General features: G+C 37.9%; 1 protein-coding gene across 1 annotated transcript; it reads left to right on the top strand.

Annotated features, from left to right (window-relative positions):
- Nucleotides 1-4,080: 4,080 nt before the first annotated feature.
- Nucleotides 4,081-6,839, top strand: LOC150034705 (uncharacterized). The gene is made up of 3 exons (XM_090316823.1): nt 4,081-4,202; nt 5,319-5,575; nt 6,219-6,839. Exons 1-3 carry the CDS (start codon nt 4,081-4,083, stop codon nt 6,650-6,652), a joined length of 813 nt encoding a protein of 270 aa, XP_090172949.1. The 3' UTR covers nt 6,653-6,839.
- Nucleotides 6,840-16,649: the final 9,810 nt, after the last annotated feature.

The raw sequence follows: 16,649 nt of genomic DNA, 5'->3' as shown, positions 1-16,649 counted from the left end.
AAAAAAGATTATTAGTGATAGCTATTGTGGTAATCAAAGTTGTTGGTTTTCTTTTAAGTTGATCAATATTTATAAATCTATCATTGATAGCAATTGATAGCCTTAAGTATTAGTATTTCAAGGTTGATTTCAATTGATGAAATTGAATCAATGATAGCTACTGATAATTGATAGCAAATTAAAAGCAATATTTCAAGATTGTATTAATTTTTCTCAAATTGAAAGCTATCGCTGATAGCAACTACCATCGATAGCAATTGATAGAAGCTATCAGGGGCTATCACTGATAGCTGTTATCAGTGATAGCTTTTAATTTGAGAAAACCAGGAAGAAGCGAGCAAAATGGTGGTTAGGCATGGGTTTTTTAGTCTTTTACCATTTTTTGATCTATATATGCAAATATTTTATCCTTCTACTACATATTCTATTATTTTGGGCTTGAATTCTATTTATGCAACTAGCCCTAAGGTTTATTTTTAATAAATTTTACCATGAAAGTTTTGTTAGTCACTTATTTTGAAAAATATTTTAGAGTTTAGCAATGAGATTCATATTTTAGTTGTAATCTATTGTCGACATACCACGATCTAGGCTAGGTAGAGAAATTTGAGAACTGAGGCTGATTTGTATAAGAGCCTTTTACTTTCTCTGTTTTAACAATCTCCATCTTGGATTTAATGAATTAGCAAAATTTCGTCCTTTGCGATGATGCATGCTTCACTCTTTATTTTGTAGGGCAAAACCGATTAGGTTAGCACAATATTTTAGCTTTTGTTTTTAGATTGGTTTAATAAGCATGTCGGAAGCATATGAATTTTGAGCACCTCTATTTCTCCCTTTTCAATTACTTCTTGAATGAAATGGAATTTGATATCTATGTGTTTGGTGCGATTATGAAACTGATGGTTTTTGGATAAATGGATAGTACTTTGATTATCACCCTAGATTTGTATTGTTTTCTGTTTAATTCTAAAGTCATTGAGAAGAGCTTTTAACCATAATGCTTCCTTAATAGCCTTGAATAAGGCTATATATTCAGCTTTTGTGGTTAAGAGGGTTGTTAGAAATTGAAGAGAGGCTTTCCAGCTTAGGATATTTTTCCCAATATGGAAGATATAACCATTTAGGGAGCTCCTTTTGTCCAAATCACCACCGAAATATGAGTCAACATAATCATATAGATCATGTGTGGAGTGATCATTCATTTTGTAGTCTAGCTTAGTTTCTTTGGTGTATTTAAGATACCTCAAGATCCATTTGGTGGCTTCCCAAAGCCTCTCTCCTGGATTGGACATGTATCTGCTCACTTGGGTAGAGGCATAGGATAAGTCCGCCCTTGAAGAAATCATTAAATACATCAAACTCTGCTTGTGAGTAAGGGATGCTAGACATAAAATTTTGGTGATCTATCTCTTCTTCTTTAAGATTATTTTGAGCTAAGAATCTGAAGTATTTTGTTCCAGTAGTTGCTTTGATTTATGGATAAAATAGAGGTTTCTTTATTTATGTTGATTTCAATACCAAGAATTCTCTTGGATTATCCTAAGTCTTTAACATTGAATTTTTGTTTGAGAAGTTCTTTAGCATTTGTTAGAGTTTCCTTTGATTTGGCTGCTAGAAGCATATCATCAACATATAGGAGTAAGAACACTCTCTCCTTTTAGAAGTTAGAGCTTACATAGACACAACTGTCAAATGTGCTTCTTCTGAAACCTAATCTTTGACACATAGTCATTAAACCTCTGATACCAGTAATGAGAGGACTATTTAAGTCCATATATCGATTTATTTAGGTGTCAAAAAAGATCTTCTTTCCCTTTCTTGAAATACCTTTGGGGTTGCACCATGAATATGGTTTCATTTAAGTGTCCATGGAAGAAAGCAATCTTCATGTCCAACCAAATTATCTTGAACTACTAAGGATAGAAGTATTCTAATGAAGGTTGTTTAACCATAGGGGAGAAAGTTTCATTGTAGTCTATACTTCCTTTTGAGTGAATCATTTGGCTACAAGTCTAGCTTTGTATCTAGGTGGTTGTTGGCCAGGGATTCCCACTTTAACTTTGTAGATCCACTTGGAGGCAATAGGTTTCTAACCCTTGGGAAGATGTTTCAGGGTCCAAGTGTAATTCTTTGCTAATGAATTCATCTCTTCATTCATTGTATTTATCCATACCTTACCTTCTGAATCATTAATAGTTTGATCGAAGTTTAAAGGTTCAGAATCATTTATATAGGCTTAAGCATTTAAGACACAAGAGACAAAGTCAGTATACCTTGAAGGATGATTAATTTGCCTTCTTTGTTTGTCTCTTGCTAGGGAGTTCATTTTTAGGTCAAAATGTTCTATGTCTGTATCCTATTCTTCAACATGTTCTGGTTCCTCTACTAGGCTAAGAGTAGGTTTTTGGGAGCTATTACTTGTACTAGGATAAAGTAAGTGCTCCACTTCAATTTAAGCCTCCTTAGTGGGTTGAGATTCCATGTTATCTAGTTTAGACATAAACATTTTAATTTCTCAGAATATGACATCTCTACTATTAATGCATTTCTTCTCTACGGGGTCCAAAATCTATAACCCTGAACCCCTTTAGTAAAACCAAGGAACATACATTTTATGGCTCTAGGCTTGAGCTTCCCTCGATTTGGGTGAACATAACCTACACAACCAAACATCTTTAGGTGATCTAGTTTAAAAGGCTTACCTGTCCACTTCTCTTTAGGTGTCGGAAGATTTAAGGATTGATGTGGGCATCTATTTAAGGTATAGACAGTATATGTTTTTGCATCAGCTCAATATTTTTCAGTGAGCATTGTATTTGAGAGCTGGCACCTTACCATTTCCATTATGGTCCTACCCAACCTTTCAGCTATACCATTTTGTTGAGCGGTGTATTTAACTGTTCTATGCCTATCAATTCCTTCCATTTTGCAGAACTTATTGAATTCATTGTTGCAGAATTTGAGCTCATTGTCTGTCCTTAAACATTTTACTGATTTGAAAAGTTTGTTTTTTAATATTATTCTTCCATTCTTTGAACCTTTCAGATACCTCATCTTTGGTTTTAAGTAAAGATCATGCTCTTTCTAGAATAGTCATATGTTATAGTTAGAAAATACCTTGCACAACCCAATGAGGGTAATTGAGCTGGCATCCAAGGATCCGAGTGAACATATGCCAGGATTTCTGAAGACTTATACTGGGTTGTTAGGAAACTTTGTCTTTTTGCCTTGCTAATGACACAAAAGTCACAGAACCTTAATTGTTTTTCCATTCCCTTAGGAAGAATACCTTGTTTTTCCATGCCTTTAGAGCTAATATGAGATAAATGTTTGTGTCATAGGTCTCCTTCTGTTAAAATGGTGCCTGAAGGACTGAAAGCTAACAGAGTTTTCTAAACATTCATAATCAGATATACCCCATTTCTCTTTTCCCCTATAAGAACAAATTAGAGTCCTTAAGGACATGAAACTTCCCATCTTTACCTTCGTAATGGAATCCTATGGAGTCTACGATCCCAAGAGAGATCAAGTTTCTCTTTAGAGTAGGAACATGTCCTATATTTCTTATGACAATCACATTACCATTTGAGAGCTACAAAGAAACTGATCCAATGCCTACAATTTCACATGAATCATGGTTTCTCATGAAGACAAGACCCCCTTTCCACTCTCTGTAATTATGGAACTAATCTTTTCCTGGAGTCATATGATATGAGCAACCGGAATCCAAAACACAATCTTGAATTGCATCACTAAGCTTTGCCTCACTTTTAGTGATTATTTGTTAGAGCAGTCGAGAAAGAGAATGAGTTCTCACTTGCTACATTTGAAGCTTTTGGTTGTTTAGACTTCTTATTCTTCCCATTTTGTTTTCTTTTGATAGACCAACAATCTTCCTTCCAGTGGTCTTCTTTATGATAATAGGTGCATTTAGGTTTCTTCCCTTTCTCTTCATTGTTATTTTGTTTGGATTTTGACTTCCCTTTTGTAAAAAGACCTTCTCCATTCTGATTATCTTTGGTTGCTAACTGAGCTGAAGATTGAAGTTCCATTTCTTTAGTTATGATGGGTAAGACTATGGCATTCACTGTGATTGACTCCCTGCCATATTTCAATGTTGTTTTTACATCTTTAAAGTTTTCTAGTAGAGAATTTAAAAGAATAAAGGTCTCATTTTCATCTCCAAGCTTTTCTCCAAGGTTCTTGAATTCGATAGTCATTTTCTTGAAATCAGCTAGGTTTTCTAAGATGGACTTTGCTGAGTCCATCTTGAATGTGAAAAACTTCTCTCTAATGAACATCTTGTTTGGAAGATCCTTTGAAACATATAGCTCTTTCAGCTTGTTCGAAATCTTATAAGATGTTTCTTCTTCTATACTTGTCTCATAACATTTTCTGTTAGATTAAGAATCAAAGTTCCATAGGCTACTGATTTCATAGCTTCCTTCTCTTCTTTGGAAATGTTGTTTGGAAGTTTGACAGGGTCTTCTAAGGCTTTCAAAGCATTTTGTTGTCCTAATCTTGACTTTCCACAACCCAAAGTCTTTCTTGCCATCAAACTTGTCTATATCAAACCTTACGACAACCAATCTTGAATGATCAAGAATTGATTTCTTGATTGTAATAGGGCTCTGATACCACTATTACACAGGCACACACGTGTAACCTTGATTAAACCTTGCACTTGTTTGAAGAGATATTGCCAAGTGGAGTTTAGATGATTAAAATTGTTGCATACGATTTTGTCCAGGTGAGAAGAAGTACAATCGAGAAGAAAAAAAAGAGTCAGAGGAAAATTATGATTTAAGACAGAACAACACACGAAAAAAAAGAAAAGCAAGAAGAGAGATCGAGGAAGAACAAAGAGATTAAGTGGTTCAGCCTTCTGCCTATGTCCAATGTGCAACGGAGAAATCAACTTTATTCAAAAAGAATTACAAAGGAAGATTATAGATGAGTGCTCTCTAATTCTCTCATTCTCTCTAATTGTTTTTCATATTTTACAAAATACTGATTAAGGAGTATTTATAGCAGATTGATAAAGAGATTTGAGGCTAATTATTTGAAACAACTCCAACAGAAAGAGACATCAGTTCAGAAAGCTTGTAATCGACAAACATGGCGACGAGAGGATTTCTGAGTCCCAGAAGATCCAAACCGGGAGCAACAGAGGAGGAAGGAAGTGATGGAAGAAAAACTCACTTCAACATCAACCATAGATCTTCCACTAACACATCAAAATCCGCAGCCACAAATAATAATAATAATCATAGCGTCAAGAAGAATATGAGCTCCAAATCTGCCCCTGAATGAAGCTTTGCATCGCAACTTTCCTCTCGCACAACCAAATCAACTTCTCATTCTACGGCTTTAAAGAAGAATGGAAAATCTGCGATTGGCTCTCGTGTTAAACCAAGTGTCGTTACCAAGGATAGTGTGAGTCGTAGTAAGTACTTTGATTCTCCAAATGCTACTCCCAACCATTTCCCCAGCTCTGGTAACCTTCCTCATCCTGTTCTTCACAATCAACTGCAACACCTCTCTGTTGACCACGGTGAACTTACACAATACTGTGAGAAGTCTTTTTTTTTCCTTTATTTATGATCATACCATTTACCACCCTTTCGTCCAAATTTTAGATTTTCGTTAAACTACTATGAATTTAATCCATAAATATTGAGGTTAATACCTATTTTGTTCTAGACATAAAATTAAAAGTTTACATCTTGTTCTTTAAAAACTTACTAGTTAGACTCTCGTTTGATAATAATTTCGTGATTTCGTTTTAGTATTTAAATTCATGTTTGTTTCCTCTCAATTTCTCTATTATTCATTTTGTAACAATTGACTTCGAAATAAATTGAATTCACATTCAAGTAAAAGGATTATGAGAACATGAAAGTATGGTTAATTAACTAAGACCGGAAGAAATTGATAATAAATATCATGACTTTTCTTTTCAGTTATAGGAACTCGAAATTGGGATTGACTTAGACTAATCTTATATTTTTATAAGCTTAATTAATTTCAAATAGTTCTCAACTGGATAATTTGTTTTAGTTTTTAAAACATAGCTTAGATTTAGAGTTCGTAGAATAAATTTTCAAATCCAAATGGTTATACGACCTAAAACTTTTACTTTTGATATAATTTTTTTTAATATTAGACAAGTCCATCAATACCAAATATCGCTTTTTCTTGAAAATTTTGTGTAGGTAAGGATGAAGTTGCGAACAATGTCATTCACACAAATCCGATAAACGAATCAGTAGGTTCAGATACAAAGGAACAAAATAATTCTCAAAGCAATACTCCGACAGTACTATTAAAAATTTACGAGGAGATTGCATCTCATCGTCAAGGAAACTCATCCATTAAATCTTACTTCAGAAACCTCAAGGCATTATGGGATGAGCCAGCTGCTCCAACCTACAATCAATCTTCCTCCGATCCAATTGTGGCGCAGACTGAGCTCATGGAAAGAGAAAAACTAATGCAATTTCTTTTGGGACTAAAGGATTCTTACTCCTCCCTTTGCTCCCAAATCCTTCTTTTGAGCCCATCTCCAACTGTCGACAAAGCTTATTCTCTAATACTTGGAGAACCAAAAAATAGGAAATTGGGGGTTTTGAAAAAGATTTCAATGTAAAAATGCAGATATTAGTTGCTTTTTTTATTTGCTATTTTTGTTTATTGAGTGGTTAGTTTGTTAGTCACCCTACACGTGTACATATATGTGTAAACTATTATTAATGAGTGTGAGAGAGAAGTATTACTTTATTCTCTCCAAATTACCATTATTATGGTATCAGAGCCATTTCAGCCGTCTTCTTCCATATTTCTGTTTCATCTTCTTCTTTCCTTCACCACTTCAATGGAGTCCATGGAACAAAATCAAGAAGACGTTCAAGCAATTGATTCTACTAATAGGTGGAAGGAACGATTGCTAAATGAAAATACTCAGAGTCCAAATTATCTTCATCTAGTGATACATCTAATTTGATCCTTATATTGGAATTGCTTACCGATGACAAGTATGAATCTTGAAATAGATCAATGCTTCTTCCCCTCTCAATCGGCAATATACCTGGGTTTATTGGCGGAAGGATCCTCAACTAGGTATCAGAATTATACTTATGAAATATTGCTAGATTCGAAACAAAAATTTCAGAAAAGAAATAGACCATGAATCTTTCATTTAAGAAAAAATTTGAGTACACTCAAACAAGAGTAAAATTCTGTTACAACCTATTTTTCGAAATTAAAGTCTTTAGGATAAATACATCTCTTACCGACCAAGTTGTACTTATGGATACTATAATTATGGAGGAAATCAATCAATTTAAATGTTTGTTCAATTTGAATACCTTAGTTTTCTAATGGGATTGAACGACAATTTTGGCCACATTCTGTCTCAAATTTTGTTGATGGATTCTCCTCCACCTGTAAGTAATGTTTTTGTTGAATCCTGAAACGGACCTAAAATATGTGTCATTTGTCTCTTATTTATAGTCATTTTTATTTGATATAATGTGTTTGCTAATGTTTTTTAAGGATCTATGAAAAAAATGTGTATTTAGAGTCAAAAGAACCAAACCAAGCCAAAACAACAAGAAAAAGTGAAGAAAATCTCAAAAAGTCTTAAAATAGGGTAGTGCGACGCGAGCTAGGCCGGAGTTGCCCCCGTCGCTTTTCTCGAGAGCAAAGATTTTTGGCACACTAAGAGCATCAATATGCTGTGTGTCACGGTCATGCTTGTTCAAGGCCTGTTGCCCATGGCCGCATGCCCGATCCAACCCCCTTCTAGCATACTTTCATATCTTGTATTGTATTAGCTTAGTTAGCTTGCTTTCTTTACATTTTCATTATAAGTGACCACTCGCCCTTTTGCATATGGAAGGGTGCCAGTTGGCTTTTTGTTCAGAATGCACTATATGGGGATAAGACTAATCATCACTTCCCCATACCCAGAGTAGTACTCTATAAAGATGTTTTTGTCGCTTATTGCTTTCTAGCCTACTACAATCTTTCTTTCTTTATTCATACTCACAAAAACTTCTTACGAAAACCTTTTCTCCAAACCCGTTTTCTGAAACCGTTTTTCCTAAAATAGGGGTGGAGGTTGCGAAAGGCACTCGATGTGCCACCGGCAGTCCGTATTCGAGTTGGCTGACTTGTTTGCGAGCAGGAACAAGTGCCGCACAATCGCTAAGAGAAGCTTCCGAAAGAGCGATTGTGACAGTTGGTATCAGAACCAAGTCGGCTCACAGAGGGAAGATCAGTGATCATGTCGGCGACGAAAAACCTGAACAAGTCCCATGTGGATAGGTTGGTAGAGATGGAAGAGCAAATGCTCTACCTAAGAGAGGTCCCGGATAATGTTCGTTTCCTAGAGACTCGGCTACAAGAAGTTGCTGAGAAAGCCAATGGAATTGATACGGTAGTGGGCCGCCTAGACGGATTACCCATCAGAGAATTGATGATGAGGGTAGAGACCCTTGAGACCAAAATAGCACGGTTCGGCAGCTTTGAACGTGGCGATAGCTCATCGGGCTCTGTTGCTCACATAGACGAGCGCGTCGAAGAGCTGGACGGCTCCCAAAAAGCAATACTTCAAATGGTAACCAATTTGTCTGAAGACTTTCGGTCGGTCCTTGACGTCGTCAGAGCTGAGATAGCGAATGTGAGTGCTAGGGTGAATCTCACCATCCGAGCGGTAGGGAACCAAGCCCCATCTAGGAGAGCAATGGCAGAAAGCAGAATAAAAATCACAGAACCGAAACCCTTCTGTGAGGTGCGAGAAGAAAAGGCCTTGGAAAATTTTGTCTTTGACCTTGAGCAATACTTCAAGGCGACGAACACAGTGACTGAAAAGTAGAAAGTCACACTAACAACGATGCATTTGGTTGAAGATGCAAAACTGTGGTGGAGATCACGATTTACAGATATACAGGAAGGACGATGCACTATTGATACTTGGGATAGATTAAAACAAGAACTTCGCTTGCAGTTCTTCCCTGAAAATGTCGAGATCTTGGCTCGACGAAAACTTCGAGAGCTGAAGCAAATAGGTAACATCAGAGACTACGTAAAATAATTTGCAGAACTCATGTTGGACATACGAGATATGTCAGAAAAAGACAAGGTCTTTTTCTTTGTTGAAGGGCTGAAACCGTGGGCGAAATCAAAACTATATGAACAGAGAGTACAGGATCTCCCCTCTACCTATGCGGCAACTGAACGGCTATACGACCTTAGCACTGACTCGTAAGATGTGAGGAAGCAATCAACTTCCTCAAATGAGGGAAACAGAAATAGCCGTTTCAGTCCTCCCAGACCTGGGGAGGAGACAAGAACATAGGGGGGGACTGTAAATCATCCCAACCGAGATCAGGAAATAACTGGCGGGGGCCGTCACAACAGGATAACAATTACAATCGCCTCCTGTCTTGTTTCATATGTAGAGGGCCACACAGGGTGGGCGAATGTCCAAATCGAACCGCGTTCAATGCTTTTCAAGCCACATTAGCCTCTACCTCCGAAGACAAGGCTGAACTGGAGGAGACGGTAATCGAGCCAGCTGCAGAAATTGAGAATCCCAGGATAGGGGCATTGAAATTCTTATCTGCACTTCAGAAGAAAATGGGAAAGGCGACGGAGCCACTAGAGAAAGGACTCATGTATGTGGATGCTTGGGTCAACCAAAGATCGGCCAAGAACACTATGGTCGACTCCAGGGCCACCCATAACTTCATGGCTGAAACGGAAGCCCGCCGCCTGAACTTGACCTAGGAAAGAGATGCAGGGAAGATGAAAGTTGTGAATTCTACAGCCCTACCGATTACGGGGATAGCGAAGAGAACTCCGATGAAGTTAGGAGACTGGAAGGGCCTCGTTGACTTTGTGATTGTCAAGATGGATGATTTCGACGTGGTGTTGGGGATGGAGTTCCTACTTGAACATAAAGTCATACCAATGTCCCTCGCCAAATGTCTAGTCATTAACGGATCTACACCCACCGTAGTTTAAGCCAGTATCAAGCAGCTAAATGGGGTGAGAATGATCTCAGCCCTCCAATTGAAGAGAGGTCTGGGCCACGACGAACCCACGTTCATGGCCATCCCGATAGAATCAGTTGAATCCACTGAAGAGGAGATCCCCCAAGACGTTCTATTTGTCTTGGAAGAGTATCGGGATGTCATGCCTAAAAGCTTGCCTAAGTCCTTACCCCCACGAAGGGGGATTAACCATGAGATTGAGTTGTTACCAGGGGCAAAGCCGCCTGCCAAGAATGCATATCGGATGGCCCCGCCAGAATTGGCCGAACTCCGAAAACAGTTGGACGAATTGTTAGATGCAGGATTTATCAGACTGGCGAAGGCCCCTTACAGAGCCCTAGTACTATCTAGAAGAAGAAGGATGGGAGCCTCCGGTTGTGCATCGACTATCGGGCCTTGAACAAGCTCACAGTCCGTAACAAATATCCCCTTCCTATCATTACTAACTTATTTGATCGGCTTCACGGCGTTAAGTATTTCTCGAAGCTGGACCTATGGTCGGGATATTACCAGGTCCGAATTGCTGAAGGAGACGAACCTAAGACGACCTGTGTCATAAGATATGGAGCCTTCGAATTCCTCGTGAAGCCCTTTGGCCTCACCAATGCTCCAGCAACTTTCTGTACCTTAATGAACCAAGTGTTTCACGAATACCTCAAAAAATTCGTTGTAGTGTATCTCGATGACATTGTGGTCTATAATACCTCACTGGAGGACCATCGACATCACCTCAAACTAGTCTTCGAAAAGCTGAGGAAAAATCAGTTGTATGTAAAGAGAGAGAAGTGCTCCTTTGCCCAAGAGTGCATAAATTTCCTCAGCCACATGATTGAGTATGGTCGGATTGGTATGGAAGAGGGCAAGGTGGCCACGATCAGAGACTGAAGGGTACCATCATCCGTGACCGAACTACGATCCTTCCTCGGAATAGCCAACTACTATAGGCAGTTTGTAGAAGGATTCTCGAGAAGAACAGGGCCATTAACCGAACTGTTGAAGAAAGATAGCCGCCTTTGAGGGCTTGAAGAAAGTGATGATTGAGGGGTCGGTCCTCAGAATTGCCAACGTGACCAAGCCATTTTAAGTAGAGACTGATGCTTCTGACTTCGCGTTGGGCGGTGTTCTCCTCCAAGACGGACACCCCATCGCGTATGAGAGTAGGAAACTAAATGATGTCGAACGGAGGTATGCTACCTCCGAGAAAGAGATGTTAGCAGTAGTTCACTGCTTGAGGGCCTGGAGACAGTATCTCTTGGGGGCCAAGTTCGTGGTCAAGACCGACAACAATTCCATTTGCCACTTCATCAACCAACCGAATTTGTCGTCGAAACAGGCACGGTGGCAGGAGTGTCTAGCGGAGTTCGACTTCCAATTTGAACATAGACCGGGGAAAAGTAACGAAGCGGCTGATGCTCTCAGCCGAAAGAGCGAACATGTGGCCCTGTGCATGTTCGCCCGCCTACAAGCAAGTACGTTAAGTGCAACAGTACGAGAAACTGTCAAAACTAACTTGATAAACGACACAGCGGCGCAGGCCATCATACAGTTGGCTAAAGAGGGGAAGACACGCCAGCTTTGGGTGGAAGACGATCTACTATACACCAAGGGCATCGCCTCTACATCCCCAGATCTGGGGAGTTACGAAGGTCGCTGATGAAGGAATGTCACGACACATCATGGGCAGGACATAATGGTTGGCAAAAAACTTATGCCCTTCTGAAACAAGGCTACTATTGGTCAAGCCTTTGAGACGATGTCATGCAATTTACCAAGACTTGCCTTGTCTGCCAACAAGACAAGATCGAAAGGGCGAAATTAGCGGGTCTGCTGGAACCCCTACCTGTGCCCTCTAGACCATGGGAGAGCGTGTCTCTCGACTTCATCACCCATTTGTCCAAGGTGGGAGAGTTCGAATCGATTCTTGTTATCATCGATCGGTTCTCAAAATATACCACTTTCATCCCGACGCCGAAAATATGCACAGCTATGATGACTGCCCAACTATTCTTCAAACACATCGTGAAATTATGGGGTGTTCCCGCGAGCATTGTTAGCGATCGGGATGGAAGATTCACTGGGACATTCTGGACAGAATTGTTTAAAATATTGGAGTCAACACTGAATATCTTCTCTAGCTATCATCCGCAAACTGACGGCCAGACGGAACGCTTCAACAGTATGCTCAAGGAATATCTGTGTCACTTTATCGACGCTAGGCAGAAGAACTGGGTCCAGTTGTTAGATGTGGCTCAGTTCAGCTTCAATAGCCAACAGAGTTTCGCTACCGAAAAAACGCCCTTCGAAGTGGTGTGTGGTAAACAGCCACTCATGCCACACTTGGTGGACCACCCTTATGCAGGCAAAAGTCCTCAGGCACATAACTTCACTAAAGAGTGGAGCAAAACCTCTGAGATAGCTCACAACTACCTAGAAAGAGCATCAAGAAGGATGAAGAAGTGGGCTGATAAGAAGTGGAGGGCCCTTGAGTTTCAAGCCGGGGACAAGGTCCTGATCAAGCTACGACCGGAACAGTTTCGTTTCCGAGGCCAGAGAGACCAACGGCTAGTAAGTAAATATGAAGGTCCAGTGGAGGTAATTGAGAAGGTCGGGAAAACCTCATATAAGGTTCAGTTACCCTCATGGATGAAGATTCATCCTGTCATCCATGTGAGTATCCTGAAGCCCTATCATCCCGATCTCGAGGATGAACAACGAAACATGCTAAGGCGCCCACCGGTCACGATGAAGAATTCCGCTTAGAAAGAAGTTGCACAAATCCTGAATAAACGTATGCGCCGTATTGGAAGACCCAGATGAGAACTGACAGAGTTCTTAATGAAATGGAAGGATCTCCCCGACGAAGAGATCAGTTGGGAGCGGGCCGAAGATTTGAAGAATGTAGCTTCAGCCATCGCAAATTTTGAATAAGGTCAATTGACGGGGACGTCAACCAATTAAGTGGGGGAGAATGTCACAGTCATGCTTGTCCAGGGCCTGTTGCCCATGGCCGCATACCCGATCCAACCCCCTTCTAGCATACTTTCATATCTTGTATTGTATTAGCTTAGTTAGGTTTCTTTCTTTACATTTTCATTGTAAGTGACCACTCGCCGTTTTGCATATGCAAGGGTGCCAGTTGGCTTTTTGTTTAGAATGCACTATATAAAGATAAGACTAATCATCACTTCCCCATACCCGGAGTAGCACTCTATAAAACTGTTGTTGTTGCTTATTGCTTTCTAACCTACTACAATCTTTCTTTCTTTATTCACACTCACAAAAAATTCTTACGAAAACCTTTTCTCCAAAACCTTTTTCCTAAAACGGGGGTGGAGGTTGCGAGAGGCACTCGGTGTGCCACCGGCAGTCCTTATTCAAGTTGGCTGACTTATTCGGGAACAGAAACAAGTGTCGCACAATCGCTAAGAGAAGCTTCCAAAAGAGCGATTGTGACACTATGCATCAGCACTGCTGCACTATATCAACAAGGGTTTGCGTGATTATCTAATAGTAGAGAGCGTCGCGGCACAATCTCTCATCACCACGTTGTCAGCTTTCTTATTCTCGGTAAATTTTTCGTGATCAAGAAGAAGATTTTCTATACATTGAAAGGTTCTTAGCAGCCGTAATGACAAAATTCCAGATCCCTAAAATGTGTTTATGCTACAAAAGAGAGTGAGTGTGAGGGATTAATTTTTTAGGTCGTTCAAGCTCCTAAGGTGCTGATCGAGGCGAGATTGGTGGAATCCAATGATGAAAGAGCATTACAACAGTAGAGTTTTCTTATTCCTTTTGTTCTTTTTATTTTATCATGTTGTTGAATTTGTGTGAAGGTATGTATTTGGCCACCATGAGCGGCTAGAACTTTTAGTTCTATGGTGTTGATAGATTTTATTACGAATTTGAGTTAATGCATTCAATTTTGTGAAAAAAATATGTTGTTGAATGTTTTTCAATACTATTGTGCTTTATTACATCGGTTGATCATAGATATATGCTAGATTGAATTTTCAATTAAGAGATTCCATATTTAAATTGAACTATAGTATTAAGTCATTATCTAGTCTTTCATGAAAATAGTTAGGTTGATAATGAAAGTTGATTATGACAAGTCTTAATGTCATGCTTCTTACTTTGGTTCCAAGAAATTAGTCATCAAATAACATGCCGAAATTAGTCATCAAATAAGATTGCATGTGAACAGTTTATTGTTTAACAAGAATAAACTGAAACTTAGTTTCTAGGCTTAAACATCTCAATTTCACAAGTTTCCATATAATGTTTGCATGATTCAATGAAGTAATAAATGAAATCAAAACCATACAATGCTTTTATCTCTTGATTTTCAACTTTTATTCCTTGTCAATTAGGCAAAATTATAATTAATAAAGCACTATATGACTATTTTTTTTTTAAAGAAGTGAAGAAGTCCAACCACTCACAATCTCCTTGCAATTGGCCGCTTGTTCTCTTGCACATCTTTAGGGTATTGAGAAAATGTGTTGGTCAAGGTAGACAAGTTCATATTTTCAGTAAGTTTTTTGGTGCTTGACATGGATGAGGATGTTGACATTCCTATCATTATTGGGAGACCATTCATGGCTATTGATTTAAAGAACGAAAGAACAGGTGTCACAAATATCTCTTTGGCAACCGAATAATATTTATAATTAACAAACTAACTACTTATACTACTGAGTAGCACAAGTGGTAAGTCTAAAGTCGAACTCTCAGGGTGGATGTCCTAAATTTTGTTGATTTCATAATTTGTAAATTATTTATACACAAAGTATTTATTTAATAAAGTAAAGTGTTGTTGTATTTCGTCATTTACATTGCATGAACCAAATTTAATAAACTGAGATCCAAGGTCATTTTATGTAATTTAAACATATATGTAATTGACATATAAGTGGATCATGTTTAAGTAATAACCTGAACAATCTGTAGTATATGGATAAAGTTAGGTAACTTATCCAGGAAACACTACAGATACAAGCCACTTTGTAATTATTACAATAGTTGTAAAGTATTATAAATGATTTGATCCTGATCATTCATGTGGAGACATATGAGTGGGGGTATCCTATACAAAGAGTTTGTATAAAACCGGAACACGAAATGATTAGTCTCTCTTTATACCATTGTTACTTGAAGAGACTTAACATATCACTAGGATGACTATAGGTAACTTGACATTAATCCTGAGTGAGTTGTGAACTCCTTTCTATAAGGGCAATCTTTTGATATGTATGGATGAGAGTGGCAAGATTCGTCGACTAAATAAGTCTACCATTTTGGGGATTTGTCTTAATAGGGAGTTGGGAAAATAGCTACAAAAGATAGAACTCACTCCTTCTCGTCTTTTAGGAAACTAAATATATTCATCTTTTAAGGGCTGATTGCGGATCTTGAACAATGAGGCACTTTACCCTCTCACTGACCAGAAAGGTGTTTAGTGTTTATAGTTTGACTACAAATAATTGTTCATTAGAGAGATTAGTGATACTTAAGAAGCTGGATGAACTACAAGACTAAAACGGTAATTTGACCCATTTGTGGTTATGAGCAATTTGTCAACGGTCAACTTACTATTGATTGGTTATATCTATAGACATAGAAATATATCTACAATGCGAAGAGTGTAATTGTTATTCTTTAATAGAGTAATCGACAGTTAATGAATATTGATTAATTTAATTAAAAAGTTTAATTAATTAATCTCATACCATTGGAGCTTCTAATCTGTAGGTCCACAAGTTCTATTGCTAGCTCAGTAAAGATAAAACAAGAGATAATTGTTTTTTAAATAATTTGAATTTGTTCAAATTATCTAAGGGAAGTAAAGGTATTATTTATATTAATGTCATTAGTATAATATATAATATATATTGATATATTATAGTATATAGTTAATTATAAATATGATTTATAATTAAAACTATATAATATGTGAGAGATAAATATTTGAATAAGATTCAAATATTGTTTATTTGTATAAGATTCATATAAATACTATAGATTAAATTTAATGTGAATAAGATTCATATTAAACTATAGGTATAAGGGAGAGTTGCATTTTAATATGATTGAGATGCATAGTATATGGTTCATTAATTAATCAACCATATGTGATATTATTAATATTACTAATTTAATTATAACAATAAAATAATTCCCCACTATAGGGAGTTAGTTTTTGACGTACAAAGGGAGTTATGGAACTACTCTCTCCCTCCTCTATCATCAATATGTTGTGAACAGATAAGAAAAAGAGAAACAAACAGTGTGAAAAATACAAAACGTGAAATTTCTCTCAAGAAAAGTTCTTTCAATCTCAAAATTCTTTTGCCTTTCCTTTCTTCCAAGAAGAAAACAAGGAGACTACAGTTCCTCACTCTCTTTTCCTGAAAATAGCAAAAGTTCTGAATATGGTGTTGTTCGTTGGGTTGAATTCCACTGTACATGCAAAAGAGGGTTTTTTGTTCATGATCTTTAGAGAGGATTTATGTGAAGAAATTTTTACGAGGGTGAGTGATTTCTCTTTATCTTCCTCTCAAATTAGAATCATGCTTATAAGATTAACTT

The sequence above is a fragment of the Benincasa hispida genome, chromosome 8 (assembly GCF_027475165.1).
Source record: "Benincasa hispida cultivar pf3 chromosome 8, pf3_genome.v1.1, whole genome shotgun sequence".
NCBI classification, from domain to species: Eukaryota; Viridiplantae; Streptophyta; class Magnoliopsida; order Cucurbitales; family Cucurbitaceae; genus Benincasa; species Benincasa hispida.
The sequence above is the reverse complement of the archived record's forward strand: the minus strand, read 5'-3'. Positions and strand labels throughout refer to the sequence as shown.

Coding starts and splice junctions, on each gene's coding strand:
- LOC150034705 (XM_090316823.1), top strand. CDS start 4,081: ATGGCATTCACTGTGATTGACTCCCTGCCATATTTCAATGTTGTTTTT. Junction 4,203..5,318: donor TCTCCAAGCTTTTCTCCAAG/GTTCTTGAATTC, acceptor CCCTGAATGAAG/CTTTGCATCGCAACTTTCCT. Junction 5,576..6,218: donor CGGTGAACTTACACAATACT/GTGAGAAGTCTT, acceptor AATTTTGTGTAG/GTAAGGATGAAGTTGCGAAC.